The sequence below is a fragment of the Ahaetulla prasina genome, chromosome 5 (assembly GCF_028640845.1).
Source record: "Ahaetulla prasina isolate Xishuangbanna chromosome 5, ASM2864084v1, whole genome shotgun sequence".
Classification (NCBI taxonomy): Eukaryota; Metazoa; Chordata; class Lepidosauria; order Squamata; family Colubridae; genus Ahaetulla; species Ahaetulla prasina.
In genome coordinates, this window is record NC_080543.1 from 93561236 (window position 1) to 93584915 (window position 23680).

Here is a 23680-nt window from a genome sequence, read left to right on the forward strand (position 1 = left end):
ACATAAGGGTGTCTTTCTGTACTATTTAGAAATTTCAAATGGTCTCTGAAACATCTGTTATATTTTATACCAATTCTGAAATGTTTACAATGGCTGCAAACTTGCTTTTGGGAACTGTACAATGTGTTATTTCATGGTGATCCATTGGAAGGATTTAGTAGCAGAAACATAGTGATGGTGACTGTGTAATGCTAATGTTCTTGACTTTAAAGAAATATAAAACTAAGCAATGTCTAAATATTTACTGGACTTTGGAATAGTAGATTTCAACAGAACAATAAGTAGGATGGCCTGACAGGAGTAACTAATCAGAAAAGGAGCTCAAGATGGGTGGGAGTAATAATTGGAAATGTTTTTAATATCAGAGAAATAGGGAGCAAGAAAAGAAGTTCATTAATTACACAAAAAGCTTAGTGAAGGTCTTAAAATGGAACACAGTGTGTGAAATTGTAGAGCATGTACCAGAAAACAAAAGCTAGGAGTGAGCTAAGGTTAATAAAGAATGCAAACAGAGCTGCTTAAACAGATCTAAGCAAAATAAAAGGAAAATTATCAGATATCAGCTGTTCAATGAAGAAGACAAATTGATAACAGATTATAAAGAAGAGATAGAATTACTCAATTCCTACTTTGTTTCAATCAGTCAATTAGAATACAGCTGGAAGGGACCTTGGAGGTCTTCTAGTGCAACTCCCTGCTCAAGCAGGAGACCCTATGCCATTTCAGGCAGGTGGCTGTCCAGTCTTTTCTTAAAAACGTCCAGTGATGAAGCACCAACTTCTGAAAGCAAGCTGTTGCACTGGTTAATTGTTCTCATTGTTAGGAAATTTGTCCTTAATTCTAGGTTACTTCTCTCCTTGATTAGTTTCCATCAATTATTTCTTGTCTTGCCTTCTAGTGCTTTGTAAAATAAGCTGACCCTATCTTCTTCGTGGCAGCCCCTCAAATATTGGAATACTGCTATCATGTCACCCCCTAATCCTTTTTTTCTCTAGACTAGCCATACCAATTCCTGCAACCGTTCTTCATATGTTTTTGTTTCCAGGCCTTTAATCATCTTAGTTGCTCTTCTTTGCATTTTTCCTAAAATCTCAACATCTTTGAGCGTAGTATTCCATGTATGGTCTTACTAGGAATTTATAAAATGGTAGTAATACTTCACGTGATTTTGATTCTATGCCTCTGTTTATACAATCAAATATTGCATTAGCATTCTTCGCTGCTGCTGCATATTGCTGGCTCATGTTTAAGTGATCGTATTCTAGGGTTCCAAGGTCCCTCTCACAGTTACTGTTTCTGAGCCAGGTTTCACCCAATCTGTATTTGTATCTTTGGTTTTTTTTCTGCCTAAGTGTAAAACCTTGCTTTTCTCCTCATTAAATTTCATGTTGTTGGATAGGGGCCATTGTTCAAGTCCATCAAGATCTTTTTGGATCCTGAGCTTTTCTTCTGGGGTATTGGCTTTTCCTGCCAGCTTAGTGTCATCTGCAAATTTGATGAGTCCTCCTTCTATTTCCTCTTCTAAGTTATTTATGAAGATATTGAAGAGTGTTAGTACTTGTACAATTCATCATAAAGAGATTGATCTCAAAACATCTTGAAAAAAATGCAGTAATTATCAGAAGCCATCATGGAGTTAAATACAAATCTTGCCTGACTAGTTTTATCTCATTTTTAAAAATAGGATAACTCCCTTAATAGATTATTGTAATGTAGTAGACGTAATATATCTTGTCATGAACAGAAGCATTCATCATGCTGATTAGCAAGCTTGTTAAGTGTGGGCTGGCTGACAATGAAGGGGATATGCTGTTGTCCATAATATTAGACTCAGAGTTCTGATTAATGATCTTTCATTGAATTTGAAAGTAATATAAATTAGGAATTCAGAAAGTTCAGTCTTGGTTTGTTCAACATTTTGGTTTGGGTGGAGAATGGGTGAATGCTTATTAAATTTGCTGATAATTGGCTGGGATAGCTAATATTACAAAAGATAGAAATAAAATGCAAAATAATGCAAAATAGATGTTGGAATAGTAGTTTATTGCAAATTGAATAAAACAGACAGAAATTTGATTTGGTTACAATGAAGGCAAATGCATTTTAGGCTGTATCAACAGAAATAAAATTTCCAAATTACAGATATGATCTTTTCACTGTACAGTAGACCCTCTTGTCACGACCATAATTCATTCCATAATGTTGGTCACAACCCGATTTGTTAGTGACCTGAACCTAATTTTGGAAATTTGGCGCTTACAAAAAAAATGGCGCAGAAGGGGAAATTGGCTGAAAAAACAATTGTAAATTTTTAAGATTTGGAACCCGATTTGGTCATAGTCAGAAGCATTCATGACCAGAGGTTCTATTGTATTCTGCTCCCACATCGAATACTGTGTCCAATTATGGGTGTCATACTTTTGAAGGAACAACAGAATTAATCGGGGAGCTACAAACTAAGCTCTAAGGAAAATTATTTAAATAGCTGACTATGTTTAATTCTGAAAAAAACTAAGTGGCAAAGATGGAAAATGTTAGTACTCTTCAAATTCCTCTAAAGGTGTCATGTAGATGAAAGTTAAGATTCATTTTCATTCCAGAATGCAGCACATGGAACAATGCATCACATTATTGGAAGACAGATGATGATTGAATATGAGAGAGTAAAATAAATTACTAGAGAGGGGATGGAGATTAGATTGTTGGGTTAATTCATTTTGGACTCTTACACTGAGCCAATGAGTTTAAGTCTCACCTTAGCCATGAAAGCCATCCTGGTGACTTTGGGCCTATCATACTCTCTCAGCCCAACCCACCTATTAGGGTTGTTGTAGTAAGAAAAATAGGAGGAGGAAGATTTGTTGGATATGTTTTCTGCCTTGGGTTATTTGTAAAAATAATAAAAGGGGATATAAATAAATAAAATAAAATAACTTGATGGTCTGAAAAGCATCTGTCTGTAACAACAGGGACAGCACCTCTTCCTGTAAAATTTTATTTTGAACTAAGGAAATCTGGAAAGGCTCACCCCTAGAGGCATATGGTCTGTCTGATTATTACTTAGGCTTGAGTTTCCTTCATCTCTGGAGTTCATTTCCCAGTACATGATAGCAATAGCATTTAGACTTATATACCGCTTACAGTGCTTTACAGCCTTCCCTAAGCGGTTTACAGAGTTAGCATATTGCCCCCAACAATTTGGGTCCCCATTTTACCCACCTCGGAAGGATGGAAGGCTGAGTCAACCTTGAGCCTGGTGAGATTTGATCTGCCAAATTGCAGGCAGCCCGAAGTTAGCAGAAGTAGCCTGCACGACTGCACTCTAACCACTGCGCCACCGTGACTCATATGATGGGGACTGCCATCCATTTTGGTCTTTAGGAAGACATTAAAATATCTTTTTTGATAAGTCTATAACAATTTTTTTCTTTTAAAACATTTTATCCCTGTCACCAAAATAATAATTTTGTTCAATTTTACTATGTTTATATAAACTAGGAAGTTTCATGTGTTTTAAATTGGTATTAGTCCTCTGGTCTCATTGTTTTAAAGCAGGGTTTTTCAAAGGTGGCAACTTTAAGATATGTGGACTTCAACTCTCAGAATTTTTGGAATTTCAGGATTTTTTGGAGTTATAATTTAAAAATTTAAAGTTGTCAGTTCTAATAATCACTCTTTTAGATTATTCAGAAATGTAGATGGCTAACTCTTACAAGTAAAATGAACTATAAATAAAAATAGATATGGTATAACAAACTGCTATTTCTGAAGGTCCATAATAATTCTGGAGCAGTGATTAAATTTATTGTGCTCAAAATTACCCTGTAGTAAGATAAATTTAATAAATAATAAATTTATTATTTAATAAATAAATCAATTTAATAAATAAAAAATAATAAAGCAATTTTCTTTTAACTAAACTGGCTGGTAATTCTGGCAGATGCCATCAACATGTTACCCAGTTTGGGAAGGCTATGCTAAAAAGAATTACGATTTTTCTTTCTCCTTGGAACCATTTTGGAGAGGTTCTGCCAGATGAAATAAGTTTCACTGAATAAAACAGAACAAGACCCAACCAGAGTTCCTCTTTCATGGAGGTGGGCTGTTTAGAAATGTGAAATATAAATAATAAATAAATAACCAGTGCTGATGTTACTGTAACCAGTGTACTGTATACAGCTGGTCCTGGAATTAATCTTCTCATATCAATAATATAAGGAACATGCTACAATTCCCATGTATTTTCTTCTTCTTCTTTTAAGGCTTCTTCTCCGAGCTCTCATCCCAATTCTGGAAAGCTAAAACAATTAGAGAACTGTTTCTATGCCATTTGTGTGAGCAGATCTTTTCATAGTTAAATGCGAAACAATTATTTTTACTCTGGTTTGCTATCAGACGAACAATAATTTAAATATTTGTGTTTTCCTAAAAAGGCATATCTAATATATAATCTGAATGGTTGTAAAGCTTGATAGAGGTGTATTTAGGCTATCATCACACCATTCCTCCAAAACAAATTTGATATGATTACCTGCCCATACATAATTTATTTCTTTTCTGAGAACTGAAATACTCTGCTTGATTTAGGGACAGAATGATGGGGTATGTGAAGCACTTCACATAGCTTGAAGATTGAACTACCACATAATGATGTTGCTTCTTGGAATGATTATGGTGATGATAGCTTAGTAACCTCCCAAAAGCAAATACCTCATTTAAAAAGTGTTTCATGAACTACTATATGTAGTAAGGGACAATCACAGCATCCTTCTTGAACAAATCTTGCTAGATTTGTGTAGAGGAATAACGGTCAGAATGGGAATTGTTCCAGTATAAATATCTTATTCATAAATAATCAGTACATGATTAAAATGGCTGCTGATTCTGTGGTTCAGCTATATTTTAAACATTTAAAGGTACCATAATTCTCCCTGGTAATCAGACAAAAGCAGAGAAAGATATTGCATTGGTTACTTCCAATTTTTGATGTAATCTCTGAAATCTCTTTTGTTGCAGATTTCAACAAAAATATTGTTTGTATATTTAAATTTTTGATAATATAATACTTTTAAAAGATATTTTAGAATATTTTTATAATGATTGTTTGTTATATATTTGATTTCTGTGCATCACCCAGAGTAGTTTTTTGTGAATTGGGCAATATAAATTTTATTAATAAATAAGTAAAGATGCATCAATTTCAAAATGGGTATAGGTCATATTAGATACACATGAATATAACTGTTAGATTTTATATCAGAAGCAATGCCAATTAAAAAGGAACCAGAGGGTCATTTGGCCCATCAACTAAGCTAAAAGGGGTTTCACATTGAAAAAAGTGCTGTTTTTGTTATATTTAAATATTACATTTATGCTCACTGTTTTCATGACTTGTCCTATTATATTTTGTACTTGTTAACTTTTTTATTATGACAAGGTTTTTCAAAAGTTAGAAATAATCTGCATTTTTTTGAATCTCTGGGAGATCATGACTGAAAATGCTAAAAAAGAACATGGAAAAAAATGACCTTTTTGCAAAGATGTTGACTTGCTGATTGGCTGATGGTTGATTACATGTATCAAGTCAGTCGTTACTCCTAATGATCATGTAGATAGATCTTTCCAATAAGATCTGTTCCCAGCCTTGCTCAGCAGGTCTTTCAATAGTGTATTGACTTCTGCTAATCTATCATCTGGCCATCCCTTTCTTCGTATACTTTCTGTCATGATCAACTTCTCCAGAGAGCTGTTTTTATACAAAGTGTCCAAAGTATGATAATTTGAGTCTGATCAAAGTAACTCTGGATTAATTTCTTTATTTTCCATTGTTTGTTTTCTTGGCTATTGGCGATAGTGGATATCACTAGCCTTCTTCAATATCAAAGTTCAAAAGCATCAATATTCTTTATATTCTGTTTCTTCAAAGTCTACCTTTTGCTACCATAGAGTGTCACAGGACATACCATTCCTTGCATGATTCTGATCTTTGTAAGTGCAAACATGTCATAGCATCTGATTATCTTTTCCAATGCCTTTGTTGCTAGTCTGTGGCATACTGCATTTCTTGACTGCTGGATGCTTTTTTTGTTTTATTTTGTTATACTCAGTACTAAAAGGCACACTTCAATAGTTTTCTCAGTTCTGCAATGGTTTTTGTACCTGCTGTCATTAGTTTAGTCTTCTTTAGACTTAATCTTGAAAATGGTGACTATCTGCTTGAAATCATATGATGGAACTACTTTATTCCTTCTCTTTAGCTTGCCTTGTGATCCAGCGCCAGTCTTTGGCCATCTCTTTGATTTTATAATTGAACTCTTCCACTTCCTTGTCCCAGTAATACAGTCAATTTGATTTCTCTGTACCCCATTTGGAGATGTCCCTGTGTATTGTAGAGGCATCCTTTTAGTTGTGTGAAGTTGATGTTAGAAAAAAGAAATGATAGGATTGGCAGGAATAGAAATTTAATTATAGTTCTCCTGCTTTATTTCTATTTTCTAAGCCATACAGACCAGCCATACTTTCCTCAGTATTTTCAACTTTGGAGTACCAGTTTCCAACCTCAAGTACTGCATCTTGTATGATCTGTCAAGATGTGTTTCAGATTGAACCTTATAATAAAATTCATCTGTACTGGATAACAAACATATTAAAAGGTGTCCATAAAGTCTAATAGCTATTGTTTAGCCACTGACTGCATAGTGCCTGAATAATATCTTTGCTATATTTTTATTGACCCTATAAGAAATGCCGATCTTTCTTTTAGTTTTTTAATGGTATCCTAAGTAGTAAACAGCATCTTCTCATTGAAAATGTCCAATTCTAGTTCATTTCAATTTACTGATGCCTAGGATTTCAGTGTTAGATAGATTTATTTAATTTTTCCTATGCTCATGCTTCTATGTATAGGTATAGAGGGTAAGAAAGATGATCTTGAGAGAAATATTGAAGAACAATTACCTAGGCAAAAGAGTCTGAAATATTTTAAAGTCCTAAGAAATGAGATGGTGTTCAGAAACAACTCAGGCAACATCTCTCTGATTCATGAGAGTATAAGGGGTGATGGTAGAAGAGTTACCCCACTATTGTATAGAATTAGTTCATCTGAGTGTACTTCCTGTCTGGACTACCTCTCAAAGCTGATCTCAATCTTGCCAGTCTTAAAATATAAACAGGATGTCCCTGATTTATGACCACAATTGAGCCCAAATTTTCTGCTGCTAAGTGAGACAGCTGTTAGATAGTTGCCCCATTTTATAATCCTTTTTGCCACACTTGTTCAATGAATCACTGCTGTTGTTAAATTAGTAACATGAGCTTTCCCATTGACTTTGCTTGTCAAAAGATTGCAAAAGGTGACCACATGACCTCGGGACACAGCAACTGTCATAAGTATGAACCAGGTGCTGTGTGTCTGAATTTTGATCATATGACCATAGGGATGCTGTAATGGTCATAAGTGTGAAAAATGGTCATAACTCACTTTTTTAATGACATAGCTTTGAACAGTCACTAAATGAACAGTTGTAAGTTGAGGACTATCTATATCTCCTCATCTCCTTCTGCAGACTAAACTAAAGGACTAGCTGTCTCTTATCCAACCAGCCCCCTGGCTATGGCTCTTCCTCCTGTCTCCCAAGGTCTAATCAAGCAACCTCTACCTCTAATTGTCAGGGAATTGTCAAGGAATATTGGAATTATATTCCAATTACATCCAAATATCTATAAATCTGATTAAGAAACTTGCAAAGAGAATATGAGAGTGATGGCCAATATAATTTCAAACATATAAACATATGTAAATATATATTTAGAGTACACCCACATACCCACACACCCACACACTCACACATACTAATGATTTGTTTTCAAACTATCCCCACACCAATCAATAGACTAGTGAGTATATCAGGCTTAGAAGATTATTGTATCAACTGATTTCTTCTTGATCCCAGCAGTTGTTTAATTGTGCAGAAATATAAACCCCAGCATATTATAGATACATTAACTGAAAGGAAGAATTTTTGTCTGAAAACAATAGAATGAATTGCAGAAAGACTTTTTTCTCCATATAGTTGGTAAAGAGTAACCTGTTGAAAAATGTTATCAGCTTGGTTTTGGAAATAATGTAACCTAGAAACTTAACACTTTGAGAGGCAGTGTCTTATATATGGAATAAATGACAATTGTTTTGATAGTTTTCAAGACTGAACGCAATCTTCTGGCAACAAATTACATTGTCAGAGGTTTTTTTTTAGCTTAGTGAAGAGCAGTAATTTGTGATTTTGAATTTGATTTACTGCAGATGAAAATTACCTAAAATTGGTATTGTGCAGATAAATAAGTAAACAGGTGATGAAAAATATACCTTATGGCATATGACCCACTCAGGTCAGAATTCAGTAGCTGTAAAGGCCAAATGGATGATGAGAAGACCACCCTGCAAATCTCAGTAATAAGAGAATATTGTATTTCTGATACCAATTTTAGACATTTTTATAAATTGAAGAATAGTAATGTGTAAGACTTTGATACATTGCCCACACTTAGATGGCAGATTGTGTGAAAAAGCTGACAGCTGAATTATAATTCTTTGTCAAAATGTCTTTTCTTTGATTGAACATTTGTGTTAGCTGAATGTACAGTTGCGTAATGCTAATTGTAGCTGCAGAAATCCAGGTTCAGATCTTCAGTCAACTAATGAGACTTCAGTAGATAATTTTCACTGAGTCGCTGTCTCTTATCCTAACCATCTTCTAGGATTGTTGTGAAATTGAAAAAGTAAAAAGTATTTTCTATCTTGCCAAAACATGTAGAAATTATACCCATAATAATTACTATGATAAAAAAAAACCTAGTGCACAATTTTGAACCATTGCATTCTAAGCCATGGTTATCAAATGGCTTGAATCTTCACATTATAAATGATTCAAATGATAAGAGTTGAAAAAGGCCATTTAGGTCATGAACTTATACAACCTTTGTACAACCATGGGAATTCAATAGGGGACTAATTCAAACGTTCTCTTAATTCTGGGCTTTGTGTCTATAAAAATGAAAGGAAACTCAAATCAGATAAGGCAAGATTAAAAGTCACAAACTGTGATCTCACTGTCATCATCATTTCTATGATCTAATTTCTGTTGCATTTATTTTATCAATATGGAGCATTTGTTGAACTGATAGCACTTGGGCTTTGCTTTATTTTTAAGGTTTTTGATCATGCTGATCCTGTAGGCCAGGGCTGTCAAACTCCTGGCCTGCGGGCTGGATGCATCATGCAGCAAAGGGGAAAAAAAGTCCTGATAAGTCACCACAGTGACACCACTGTGATGATGTGAGTTTGAAACCCCTGCTGTACTCAGTGGCTTTTCTAATAGGAGCAGCTGTTCAGGTTTTTTTTTCATGTGATTATCCCCATCTTAGATTTCTGAAAAGCAGAATGTGTGATCTGAAATTATTGGTAGGAAAAAGTGGTAATGTATTCTGCCCAGGATTTTTAAAATACCTATAGTGTCATAGTCCATCACAACAATTCATGAGAAGTTATATTCTAGCTTAGCTTCTGATTGAAATACTCAATTTCAAAAAATAGAAGTGTTCATTTATATGTTAGATATGTTTTAACGTTTAAAATAGTGTAGTACAAAGTAATTTCTTAAAAAGAACTCAGGGTTCAAATCAAAAGTTTAAACACCAGGATGTTAAATTCACAATGTATTAATTTAATGCTTAGCCAAAAGAGTTCAAGATTCAAATTAACTGTACATTAGTCTTTTATATATCAAAAAGATCTGGTGCCAAGAGAAAGAATAGGATTTAAATGTTGAATAAATTTCACATTTTCAATGCTCTCTACATAAAGTAATTACAAAAATTGGCATAGCTGTGAATAACATTTTATGAATATTTAACATATCTAAGAATAAGATTTAAGTATATAAATGAACAAAAAGCCAATCATAGTACATAAATACTAAAAACACTCTAATCTGTTGTGCAATTTTATCTACACCAAACCTTTTTCAGTTTCAAATATAATTAGAGTGGTTCATTTGAATGGCTGCATTTGTAATTTTTGCAGTAAACTTTAATATTTGTAAAGTAAAATTTCTAATGAATACATAAAATGACTGGTGATTACTTTGGAACCAAGTTCCATTTCCATGATTTCATGCACTATTATTTTTTCCCTAATGGATTTCTAGAAAAGAAACACAATAATATTGGGTCAATAGAGATCTCCAGACCACCTGATATGCTCCTGGATCTAATAATATTTAGCATCTATAAAATATTATCTTAAGTTGCTTTGCATCCATTTCTTAGCACTTATTATTCAGTGCCACTTAGAGATGCAGGATTATATCAACTAGTCCTCCTTTTATTTTTCATGTACAATTCCCTGACCAATTTCTGATTTAGGGTGAATTCACACTAAACAAGAAACCATGATATAGCATTACAAAGACTTTTCATCAATGGCCCCTACCTCTCAGGCATTTACAGCGAGAAAGAAAATTGGGTGTTTTTTTTTTTTAAATAAATACAAGAATGGCAGTGCCTGACTTGGTTGTAGTGTTGCAAATTTTTGGTCAGAGATATCATCAGAGGTGCAATGTTACCGGTTCACACTAGTTCGGGTGATCCAGTAGTAATAAAGGATACCAGTTAGGGCAAAACGGTAGTAAAAAAAAAGCTACCGCTCATCCGAACCAGTATTTTTGATGATCAGTTGTGCCGCGCGATTTATATTCGCTAGAAAGCAGGAAATCCTGTTTTCTAGCAAATCTAAATTGGGTGGCACAGCTGTTCCCTCCCCTTGCTGTTCTACTTACCTTCAAAAGGCTCCTTTTTCCACGCAAAGCACGTGTTTTGTGTGCACTGCACATGCGGGTGTGTGCAGTGTGAGTGTGGTGCGTACTGCATGCATTTGTCATGCACTGCACATGTGCAAGCAGAGCACACATTTGGTGCATACCGCGCATGCGCGGCCAGGGAACCGGTGGCAACCCATGGAGGATTTCACCACTGGATATCATATATACCTCTGTTGTTACTAGGTGCCATATTGCCACTCTCAGCTAAATAATTTTATTTCTTTTTAGAACTGAAACATGAAATCCATGTTTGGAAGCTGACAGCCCAGAGAATTAACCCGGCAAGCAGAGAAGAAACAGCTGTGAAGTGCCTCTTAATGCAAAAAGTTAAAACTCTAGAGTTCTTGCTAAGGAAAAAGCTCAAAACTTTCCACAGGTAACATCAGGCTCTTGATAGGTAGTCTTATTGAAAAAAAGACCTATACTGAATCTTCCTTAGCTTTATTATAAATGACAGTGTTAGGACTCAGCGTTTCCAGACTTAGCAACTTTAAGAAATGTGGACTTCATTTCCCAGAATTCTCCTGCAAGGGGGTTGAAATTAATACATCTTGCTGACTTGAGAAATACTGGATAAAGTTATGGAAATCTCAATACTTAAGATTACTTTTATTTTAGAGCCCCATTTAACTCTCATATTTAGGGTAATATTCTGTATTTTCTTTCAAATGTCTCTCTTGTCAAACAATGAGTTGCTTGCCTATTTCCTGAAAAACTAAAAAATATGCAGATGTAGTTGGATATTTTTTCCACTGTCTTCTGCATCCTTACCAGGTTGTGAATAGGCAATCATATATACAGTAAATTTGTCTTCACAAAAGACCTATCAGCAGATTTTCAAGGTAATTATCTTCATATATGTGGAAGTGATGCATAAATGTTATATACCAAGCCCTGTGTACCTCCAAATCAGATCTAGGGAAAGAGGAAATTGGCATGAGAATATTTAGCTATGGTATAAAGTAAATTGAGAAACAGAAGTCAAGATGCAGGATGAAATTTGATTTGATAGAGAGTTAACATGATAAAAAAGCAACAACAAAAAACAAACTCAAAAATATTTTTAATTAAACACATTAAATGTAAATTTTGTTCACTATATTATATACCTCAATAGGAATCCTACAGCTGCTATAGAGTGTAAATTTAATGGAAAATCTGAGTTTTCTATTATGTGGTAGTCTTGGACCATTATAAATGAAGCAATTGCCCAGAATTTAACCCCTGAATCTTTTAATTTTGTTACCCCCAACTACAAATTAAGAAGAGGAACACCATTAAATAGCTCAAGAAATTCTATTGATATTCACTGTTAGTGAAATATCCTTTCTTTTTAAATTCATGGATTGTTGGAAAGAAATTATGTGAAGGGGTGAATCTTTTTGGGTCTATCCATCAGCAAGATAGTTCTTTGAAACTTAAAATGAACAAGCCACAATTGGTATAACCAGAGTACCTGACAAAAGAAAGATTCATTTAAAAATGAATTCACAGATTCTAGATTTGTTATGGAGCATGCTGGCATTTGACTTGGGGAGTAAACTTACAAACAATAGTATTTATTTATTTATTTATTTATCAAACTTCTATACCGCCCTTCTCCCGAAGGACTCAGGGCGGTGTACAGCCTTCATTTAAAACAGTTAATATACATATTAAAATAACAATTAAAAAGCTTATTCAATAAAAGGCCAAATTAAAACCGTCAATTGAAATCTAAAATACCCAATAAAATTACCATTAAAAGTTTAAAATTTAAATTTAGAATTTAAAAAGTCAGGCCAGTCCCGCTTGTATAAATAAATAAGTTTTCAGTTCCCGGCGGAAGGTCCGAAGGTCAGGCAATTGGCATAAACCGGGGGGAAGTTCGTTCCAGAGAGTAGGTGCTCCCACAGAGAAGGACCTTCCCCTGGGGGCCGCCAGCCGACACTGCTTGGCGGACGGCACCCTGAGAAGACCCTCTCTGTGAGAGCATACGGGTCGGTGGGAGGCATGTGGAAACAGCAGGCGGTCCCGTAAGTACCCGGGCCCTAAGCCATGGAGCGCTTTGAAGATGGTAACCAAAACCTTGAAGTGCACCCAGAAGACCACAGGTAGCCAGTGCAGACTGCGCAGGAGTGGTGTTACCCGGGAGCAACGCGGTGCTCCCTCAATCACCCGCGCAGCCGCATTCTGGACTAACTGCAGTCTCCGGGTACACTTCAGGGGTAGCCCCATGTAGAGAGCATTGCAATAATCCAGTCGAGAAGTGACGAGAGCATGAGTGACCGTGCATAAGGCATCCCGGTCAAGAAAGGGGCGCAACTGGCGGACCAGGCGGACCTGGTAAAAAGCTCTCCTGGAGACGGCCGTCAAGTGATCTTCAAACGACAGCCGTTCATCCAGGAGAACGCCCAGGTTGCGCACCCTTTCCGTTGGGGCCAGTGACTCGCCCCCAACAGTCAGCCGCGGTTGCAGCTGGCTGTACCGGGATGCCGGCATCCACAGCCACTCCCTCTTGGGTGGATTGGGTCTGGGTCTGGTTCTCCCCATCCAGACCCGTACGGCCTCCAAACAACGGGACAGCACTTCGACAGCTTCGCTGGGGTGGCCTGGGGTGGAAAAGTACAGCTGAGTATCATCAGCGTACAGATGATAACTCACCCCAAAGCCACTGATGACCTCGCCCAACGGCTTCATGTAGATGTTGAACAGGAGAGGAGAGAGAATCGACCCCTGCGGCACCCCACAAGTGAGGCGCCTTGCGGCCGATCTCTGCCCCCCTGTCAACACCGTCTGCGACCGGTCGGAGAGGTAGGAGGAGAACCACCGATAAACGGTGCCCCCCACTCCCAACCCCTCCAACCGGCGCAGCAGGATACCATGGTCGATGGTATCAAAAGCCGATGAGAGATCCAACAGGACCAGGGCAGAGGAACAACCCCTATCCCTGGCCCTCCAGAGGTCATCCACCAGTATGATAGTGTTAATTTCTTGAAGTATTGTGTGAAGATTTTGACTGGATATGTCAGGCACAAAAACACATATAAAATGTAGCTGATGTTTCATTACGATACAACTTTGTTGTTTTTGGATAAATTAACTAGACACGATAACTGAATATATCACAGCTGTGTTATATTTGTAGATAGCGATCCAAAGTTTCATAGAGCACCCCACAAATTCTTTGAAGCTTTTGAGGGATCTCGTTGTAATTCATAGGTACTGTTCACCACACCGGATTGGGCCGGATAGCTCAAGCTGGTAATAGCCTGTTATTAAGAACACCGAAGCCTGCAATTATTGCAGGTTCGAGCCCGGCCCAAGGTTGACTCAGCCTTCCATCCTTTATAAGGTAGGTAAAATGAGGACCCAGATTGTTGGGGGGGGCAATAAGTTGACTTTGTAAAAATATACAAATAGAATGAGACTATTGCCTTATACACTGTAAGCCGCCCTGAGTCTTCGGAGAAGGGCGGGGTATAAATGTAAACAAAAAAAAAAAAAAAAAAAAAAAAAAAAAACACCTAGCATTTGCATTTAAGATTCCTTGGAAATGTGGAGAATATAATAATACAATATAATATAATAGTGTCATGTATTGTTTAAGATAGATGTATGTTGTGTCACTTAATGGAACATAAATATTAAGTATAATTATGGTAACAAATAATGATCTAAGTTATTTTTCTACTAGTATGGTTTTTTATATATATTATATTTCAGACAAATCTCACAAGAAGATAAAAACTGGGAAACAAATATCCAGGAGCTCCAAAAAAAGGTAAACAATTCTGAGAAATATTCACCTACATATATATTTTACTTTTCTTAATATTGAGGACAGTGCAAGTGCACAAAATATTCTATTTTGAAATCTGCCAAGGACACAAAAAATTATTTGGGAAAAATTATTTTGAGCCTGATGTGCACATATGGATACTCTCCCTTAGGTCATATATAAATAACTAAGGGTATTTTAGAATACTTTGTTTTACTTCACAAGACTGTCTTTGTCTGAAATAGAAACTGGTTTGTTGCTTTGTATTTCCAGTACCATTATACAATTGTACCAGTACCAGTACCATTATGCAATTGTAATATAATTCCAATAACGTAATTATGCTTAATCTGAGTAAAATCTCAATAAAGAATAAAATAAAACTAAAATAGTAAAACATTAAAAACAAAAGCCAGTAAGAGGGGTATAAGGAACAAAACAGACTACAATAAAACAATACAACTATGTTGCAGAAATCAACTTCTGAGAATACAAGCAATAATAAAAAAACCTGAGTAATATTTAAGGGATGATATGTGTGGTTGAGGAAAAATACCACTTTCCATTTAACTAAACCATAGCAGCAAAGTATCTGTGGACATAGTGCCTATTATGTATAAATACTGTTCTGATGAAGCAACCTGGGGCAGAGGTTAAAAAGGTATCAGTCTAGAATCCCTACATAGTCATAAGCATTCATTTAGTAACAGTAACAGAGTTGGAAGGGGCCTTGGAGGTCATTCGTCCAATCCCCTGCTCACGCAGGAGACCTATACTAGGGATTCAAACCGCCAGACTGCTGACCTTTCTGATCGACAAGCTCAGCGTCTTAGTCGCTGAGCCACCTAGCCAGGCTTAGCCAAACTAAGCAGACTAAGTCCAACCTCCCTTGAATTCTGTTGACTGTTATCTAACTCCGTACAGGTGATACCCATTAGTTGAGAATATTCCTGTACATAGGCATAAGTAGCAATAAATCAGTTTAATTGGACCTTCATATGTGGATCTGATCTTTTGTGCCTAATAGGAACAGATGTGGGGGTTTGGAGAAGAGTGTTGAGGGAGCCAGCAAGTGCCAGAGGATAACAAATAGAAAGCACCTCAACACCCCAACACTTCTATGCTGCCTGACTGAAACTCACTTATTGCCAAGGCAAAGAGAGCTGGTTCCTCTCTTCTAGAAAGCCTTCTCCAGAGGGAAGCAAGAGGCCAAATGTTACAGACTAAGAAGTTGCTTATATACACACAGTTCAGGCTGGAAGACTTATTTAGACAGGAGAACAAGCCTCCAACTGTTGCTGACAGATCAGTTTATCACCTTGATAAGACATTTGATATTGAAAATTACTTTGAGTTCTAGTTTGGACTGATGAGGCAGTGTCTGTTTATGTTTTCAACCATTGTCCTTAAACACTCAAGGAACTGAGGAGAATAAATTTCAGCAAGTTCTTTAGATCTTTGGAGTATGCAATATTTGCTTTCTGTTACTTGCTAGGCAGCTCCTCACCCTTCTCTCTGCAAAGCTATCTATCTGCCTCAGGATGATTCTGTGTTTTGTTATTTTTTATTATATTTATATGCTACCCATCTCACTGCCAAGCAACTCTGGGTGGCTAACAACAATATAAAAACACAATATAAAATGATGAAACATTAAAAACATTCAGCAGACAATAACTAGTGAGAAAACTGAGTTTCTTGGGAATTTGATTAAAAGACAAGTTGAAAATCAAGCACATATACTTTTATAAAAAGCACAATATAAAAGAAAGTGGCCCTCATTTTACATGGATAAAGCTGGACTGCATATGGCATACCTTTCAGCTTTCCTTAAAATTGCTCAGTTAGACTTTCAGTACTTTGAAATACGGTAATAATAAGGTTCTTCTAACTTTTTAATACTGGCTGGGATGATGCTGATTGGCCTTCTAAAAATCTATCTCTTAGAAGGTTTGACCATGGCTATAATGTATTGCCTTCCTGCCAAGTTAGATGGATAAAAATCTAATCCTAAAAGATTTTCCGGAAAGATACTATAATACTGCATTTTCTGCTATATAGATCTTTTCTATCTTGTGAAGAAATTATCAGGTGGATGTCACTGTGGACAGTCCTAAATAGCAAAAGGATATACTTAACCAATAGTTAAAGATCCATGTCTGCAGATCCACTTTGGTAACACTAGCAGCTTTGTGGAGAGCTACATTGAGTCCACATTGGGCCATTTGAAAAATGTTCTTTAAAAAATTTGTCCCAATTCTGGTGATGCAGAATTGCGAACCTGTTGTAGTTTGTTGAGCCATACTTGTATTGTCACGCTTGGGTTGTTAGTAAAAATTGTTCCATAATTTGTAGAGATAAAATAATATAGCTAGTGATGAGATCTAATGGCTGATGCCAATTTCTTGGAGTTGCGCAATATATAATTCAGATGGGAACTCTGGCTGCTGTATGGTTATGACTCATTAAAGCAGCTGCATCTATTTCCAGAATTGCTTGTCTATACAAAAATCCATCCACATGTTTTGAAGCACTATTTCTGAACTGCCTCTAAGACATTGCAGAGTGCTAAAGCATTATTTAATTCATCCTAGTTTGTGAGCCATTTTATATTTCCATTAGCTAATATTTATTTGAAAATGTTTTTAATAACATATCTGATTTGATTATGTAAATAGAGAGAGAATCCAATCCTTGTGAATTAAAGAAGTTCTCAAAACTGCTTTATGCATTAGTATTGTATATGGAGAACATGGTAGCTTCTTCAAAGCTTTTGGAAAAGAATGCCTAGAGATTGGATATAGATATGTGGTAAACTCTCTTTCTAATCTGGGATTTGATGGATAGCATTCCTAATGTTATCAATTTCTTGCAGTTCTTCCCTGCAATGGAAGGTTAAGAATAAAGATTCTACTGCAATTTTCTGTTTTTCTCATTCTTAAGTTACCCAGAGGAGGGTTTATGGATCTTGAATACAGATAGTTTCCTAAAGTGGAGGTCTATGTTTCCTATTTATTTCATTTGTTTCTAAATGCATGTTGTGCATGGGGGAAAATCACAGTAAATACTATATACAATAATAAAGGAGTAAAGGTAAAAGAAAAATACAGTGCTCTACCTAAGTAACGCCATTTGTCAATAATCTGACATAGTAACTGGTTTTTTTTGGGTGGTGGTGGTGGTTTTATTTTTATTTTTAAACAAACCACATAAAAAGTATCTTTTTTGAACAAATTATCAACCAGGTATATAATCACATCAAATTCAGTTTTCCCCCACTCTCTTATATATTTCATCAATATATTCCCCTTCCCCTCTTTTTAATTTCCATATTTAAGTTGCTCTCAAGAAAAAAAAAATCTAATCTAACCCTCCATCCCGAATTTAAATCTTTAATCAAATCTATCCCCTTTTTAAAATTCCCCTCTTTTTATCTCTTCCCATATATGCTAAAACCTTATATTCCCATTTACAAATTTCTTTCTTTTCAATCTCAATAACATCAACATCAGTCATCTCTTTACATTTCAATAAACATTTTTAAAGTTATTATTCTTAATTTTATAAAAAAGTAGAAAACAAGCTATCATTCATTATTTCAGAAAATCTCTTGTTTGTATGCTCTCATCTCTTTTATATTTCACTCTTAATCTATATTGATTCCCTTTTTATTTTTTCTTAATATTCCTTGCTTTCTTTGCTTTTCCCATATATCTATCAGTCCTATCAATCTCCATAATAACATTATAAATCAACTCTTTACATATCAGTGAAGATTTTAAAATTGTTATTCTTAATCTTGTAAAAAAAAGCAAGCATTTCTCATTATTTCAAAGAATCCCATGCTTATATATTCTCCTCTCCTTAATATTTCCATCTTAATCTATTTCAATTCCATTTTTATTTTCCCTTAAAATTCCATGCTTTCTTAATTTATTCTATATTTCTACTGATTCTCCTTTTTCCCTCTTCCCCCATTTTTTATTACTCTCTATTAACCCCTATATAATTCTTTGAATTTATATTTTAATATCGTAAATTCTTTATTCGCTGTCAATTCTGGAGCAGTTCTTGTTTTTTTCTTAATCTTCTTTTCCATCTAATATTGTAATTGTTTCTTTTATTTCTTGTTTAAAAATCATGTGTGTGTGTTTCTCTTCATTTCAGTTGTTCTCTGCTTTATTGTTGAAGTTGTAACTCTTATTCTTGTCAAGGTCAGAACAGCTTGTTAACAAAGTCCTCCCTTGTAATTCTCACCAGTCTTATCACTGCCATAAAAAGATTTTCAACAATGGCCAGAGTTCTTGTGGTTTCCTATTCTACCTTTAGATGTCACTTTACAATCCACAATTCTAATCCACAATTAGCAAAAGTATCCATTTTGTTTCTTTTACTTGGAGCCGCACCCTGTTTCACTTTAGTTTTACTTTTTATGTTTTCCAGTTAGTCCCATTTAAAGTCCAATAGATTAAGTTTAATATTTATTTAATTCCAGTCTATTGAGGAAAAAGAAAATCAGAGATATTCCACCAAAGTACAGTTTTAAGTTGTCGATTTTCCTTTTTCTCTTTTTGTGATCTTTAATCAATTTGAAAGCTTCCAAATTTATCCAAATTTCCAGCTTTAATTAAAAGTTCCATTTCCCCCCCCTTTTGTTTGAAGGATCTGTACTGCAATTTCAAGAATCCAATTTCTGTCAGGTCTTTGGGTATTGCTTCTGTTTCTTTTGTTTTAATATTGACAGTCTTAATCAATTTAGCCGCTATTCCAGAGTTTTTAAATTTTTTTTGGCAAATGTCAATTTTAAAATAGTCCTCCGTGAGTTGGAGTTCACCCACCCAGTATTCAATATTTTGTCCAATTCACCGCTTCCACACTCCAGCATAGTCTTATGTGGCTGTCCCGACTTTGGCAGCTTGTAATGGTTGCAAGTCCTCATCACTGGGTCGAAGGCTAAAAGGCCGGTGCTGCAGGGAATTTGCAACTTCCCTGTTTGCTCCGGTGGCTCCTTCTGTCTTCGCTGTCCCTGCAGGACAGCTGTGGTCCATTACGGACCCCCATAACAATGGGGATATTGGCACTCCCCCTCGGAGTTCATGACCGTCTCGTCATGATACTGTCCACGCCTCCATAGTAATTGTTGAGAAGCTGTTTAGTCCTGGAATGTGTGGCTCTTGGTAGTTAAATATTATTAAGGGACTTTCATTCTAGTGTTTCTGTTCCTGCTGTAATAAAGCATGAGATCTGATTTTGTTCGTATGATGAAAATGAAAACTTCTTCAATTGAGATGAAAGACTTGCTGCTATTCCCAAGATTGTCAACAGGGTTCTATTTGGAAATGAAATACAAATCTCTTAAATCCAAATGTGTTTCATTCTAAATTTAAAATATTGTTTTCACACTTTAGATGTTTCCCCTGCCATTTTAATGAAAACATATATTACAATCATATTTGGTTCTAACTTGGGAAACATGCTATATATTTGAAGACTATTTCCACTTGATTCATCTATTTTCTCTTTTGAACAGCACAGAATAACAGACAAGTTGCTTCTCATCAAATGCCTGATGGTTTTAGGAATTGTTATTCTGATGTACTTTCTCAATTCATTTGTTCCAGGAATTCATTTAGATCTTGGTAAGTTCCATTTGGATTATTTATTGGTATTTAAGTATATTCTACTTTTGTAGGAGAAGAGCAGGCAGAGTTGGGGGCAGAGTTAGGTCAGGAGTGGGTTCTACTTACCTTTACTACCGGTTTGCATCATGCATGCACAGATCACTTTTGATGATGTTCGGGTCAGTGGGCGGAGCCTCCTGCCAGTTTTACTATTGGTTCTATAGAACTGGTCTGAACTGGGGGCAACCCACCACTGAGTTAGGTGCATCATTAGTTTAGAGTTGTTGTGTTCCCACAAGCACTCCAAGTCTTACCCCTCCTGAATTCCATTGACCCTTATCATTGGCCAATTTAGTGTTGAAGTTTAGTTGACCAGATTCTTATGTATGGGCTTAAATGAATCTTCTATGCTGCAACCTTATAAATGGTCCTGATTTTTTGTGCCTGACACCACAAGAGCTGTGGTGGTGCAGTGGTTATAACACAGTACTGAAGGATACTTCTGCTGACTGCCAGCTGCCAGCAGTTTGGCAGTTCAATTCTCACTAGCTCAGGGTTGACTCAGCCTTCCATCCTTCCGAGGTCATTAAAATGAGAACCCAGATTCTTGGGGTCAATATGCTGACTCTGTAAACCGCTTAGAGAAGGCTGTAAAATACTGTGAAGTGGTATATAAGTAAGTGCTATTGCTATTTAAGTGCAGTGCTCCACGCAGGGTTTGTGTGTGTGTGTGTGTGCGTGCTTGGGTATATATATATTCTTAGGCATAATTCCTATATACTTCAAGTCTATGTAATTCTATCTCATTTTGTTGAAGGCTTGATGGTACATTTCTTATATTATTATTATTATTATTATTATTATTATTATTATTATTATTATTATTATTATTATTATTATTATTATTATTATTTAAATTTGTATACCGTCCTTCTCCCGAAGGACTCAGGGCAGTTCACAGCCAATAAAACCACAATACATATAATACAAATTAAAAACAGTATAAAAAACTAATTCAATATATGGCCTAAAATTTTAAATACAATTAAAAAAACCCATTTAAAAGCCCCAATTTAAAACCCCAATTTTAAACTACATTTAAGCTAGTCCTGCACGTCGAAACAACAACATCTTCAGCTCTCGGCAGAAGGTTCGGAGGTCGGGGAGTTGACGGAGCCCCGGACGCAGCTCATTCCAGAGGGCAGGAGCCTCCACAGAGAAAGCCCTCCCCCTGGAGGTCGCCAGCCGACATTGTCTGGCTGACGGTATCCGAAGGAGGCCCTTTCTGTGAGAGCGCACTGGTCAGTGGGAGGCTATTGGTGGCAGTAGGCGGTCCTAAGCTATGGAGCGCTTTAAAGGTGATAACAAGCACCTTGAATTGGACCCGGAAGATCACTGGGAGCCAGTGCAGATTGTGCAGGAGAGGTGTCACATGGGAGCCACGAGGTGCTCCCTCTATCACCAGCGCAGCCGCATTCTGGACCAGTTGAAGCCTCTGGGTACCCTTCAAGGGGAGCCCCATGTAGAGAGCATTACAGTAGTCCAGGCGGGATGTAACAAGGGCATGAGTGACCGTGCACAAGGAAGCCCGATCCAGAAAGGGGCGCAACTGGCGTATCAGGCGGACCTGATAAAAAGCCCCCCTGGCGACGGCTGTCATATGTTCTTCTAAAGACAGCCGTACATCCAGGAGGACGCCCAGATTGTGAGCCCTCTCCGTGGGGGCCAATGACTCGCTTGCAATAGTCAGCGATGGAGTTAGCTGACTGTATCGGGCTGCCGGCATCCACAGCCACTCGGTCTTGGTGGGATTGAGCTTGAGTCTGTTTCTCCCCATCCAGACCCGTACGGCCTCCAGACACTGGGACATCACTTCAACAGCCTCGTTGGGGTGGTTAGGGGTGGAAATATACAGCTGTGTATCATCAGTGTATAGATGACAACTCACCCCAAAACCACGAATGATCTCACCCAGCGGCTTCATATAGATGTTGAACAGAAGAGGAGAGAGAACTGACCCTTGCAGCACCCCACATAAGAGGTGCCTCGGGGCCGATCTCTGCCCTCCTGTCAACACCGTCTGCGACCGGTCGGAGAGGTAGGAGGAGAACCACTGATGAACAGTGCCCCCCACTCCAAGTCCTCCAAGCCGGCGCAGCAGGATACCATGGTCGATGGTATCAAAAGCCGCTGAGAGATCTAGTAGGACCAGGACAGAGGAACAATCTCTGTCCCGAGCCCTCCAGAGATCATCAACCAACGCGACCAAGGCCATTTCCGTGCTGTAACCAGGCCAGAAACCAGACTGGAACGGATCTAGATAGACAGTTTCATCCAGGTACTGGGGTAACTGTCGTGCAACCACACTCTCAACAACCTTCGCCACAAAACGAAGGTTGGAGACAGGACGATAATTTGCCAAAACAGCTGGATCCAGGGAAGGCTTCTTGAGGAGGGGCCTCACCACCACCTCTTTCAAGGCGGTAGGGAAGATACCCTCCATCAAAGAAGCATTAACAATTCCCTGGAGCCAGTCTCATGTAACCTCCCGGGTGGCCAGTACCAGCCAGGACGGACATGGGTCCAGTAAACATGTGGTTGCATTCAGTCCCCCCAGTATCCTGTCCATGTCCTCAGGAGCCACAGAATCAAACTCATTTATATTGCACTATAAAAGATTTAACTATTTTCTCTCTGTTTTTTCCTGTTGCTGGGTTCTTGACAATTAATCATATAAATGATAATTGAAATATAGTTTGTATATTGTGCTACTAGTGCTACAACTGCTATAACTTTGGAAAATAAGATTCTTTTTCTAAAGTTCTTGGTCTGGATTTGTATGGATTTTAAGAAATGGGGCTTAGTAGAAACCTTATTGTCCATCCTAATTATAGCTAAAAGGCTTAGAGGCCTTTCTCTATGCCGTGAAATCTCAAGTTAATAGACCTAGATATAATGGGTGTGTCATGGAATCTATCAGTTTTCGTCATCAATTCACTTGATTTGCTTAATTACATAATTAAACAAGGGATGCAAATTCCAATATACAAATAATACAAATTGACAGAAATTGGGTGTTTTGCATCATTTGCACAATGATGTCATTAGGCAAATAATGCAGATTGCAGTGCAGAGTCACCTACTCAATGCCAGATTCTATGAATAGTGGACATCCTACCTCATAATTAGCGAAAATGAGTTTTTGCTTTACTGCAATTTCAGTTGTAGTTAGAGACTGCTTTTAGAAGCTGAAAATTACAGAGGGGAATCCAAGCTCAGGACCTAGGAACATGGAAGTGTGCTTCTTTTTATATGGTTTGCCCAGCCTTGAAACATACATTTAGTAGCACCTGTAATATTTAGTGCTACAGAAGAAGTATTCCCTTTATTTTTTTTAATAAAATGCAACTGTTTTAATATCT

General features: G+C 36.9%; 1 protein-coding gene across 3 annotated transcripts in view; it reads left to right on the forward strand.

Moving 5' to 3' along the window:
- OCA2 (OCA2 melanosomal transmembrane protein) overlaps window positions 1-23680 on the forward strand; it is a 216333-nt gene that overhangs the window by 108707 nt on the left and 83946 nt on the right. For all 3 annotated transcript variants that reach the window (XM_058185917.1, XM_058185920.1, XM_058185918.1), the window contains exons 16-18: window positions 11106-11253; window positions 14583-14640; window positions 20168-20276. In XM_058185917.1, the coding sequence (XP_058041900.1) occupies window positions 11106-11253; window positions 14583-14640; window positions 20168-20276 (315 nt within the window). The remainder of the gene's footprint in view (window positions 1-11105; window positions 11254-14582; window positions 14641-20167; window positions 20277-23680) is intronic.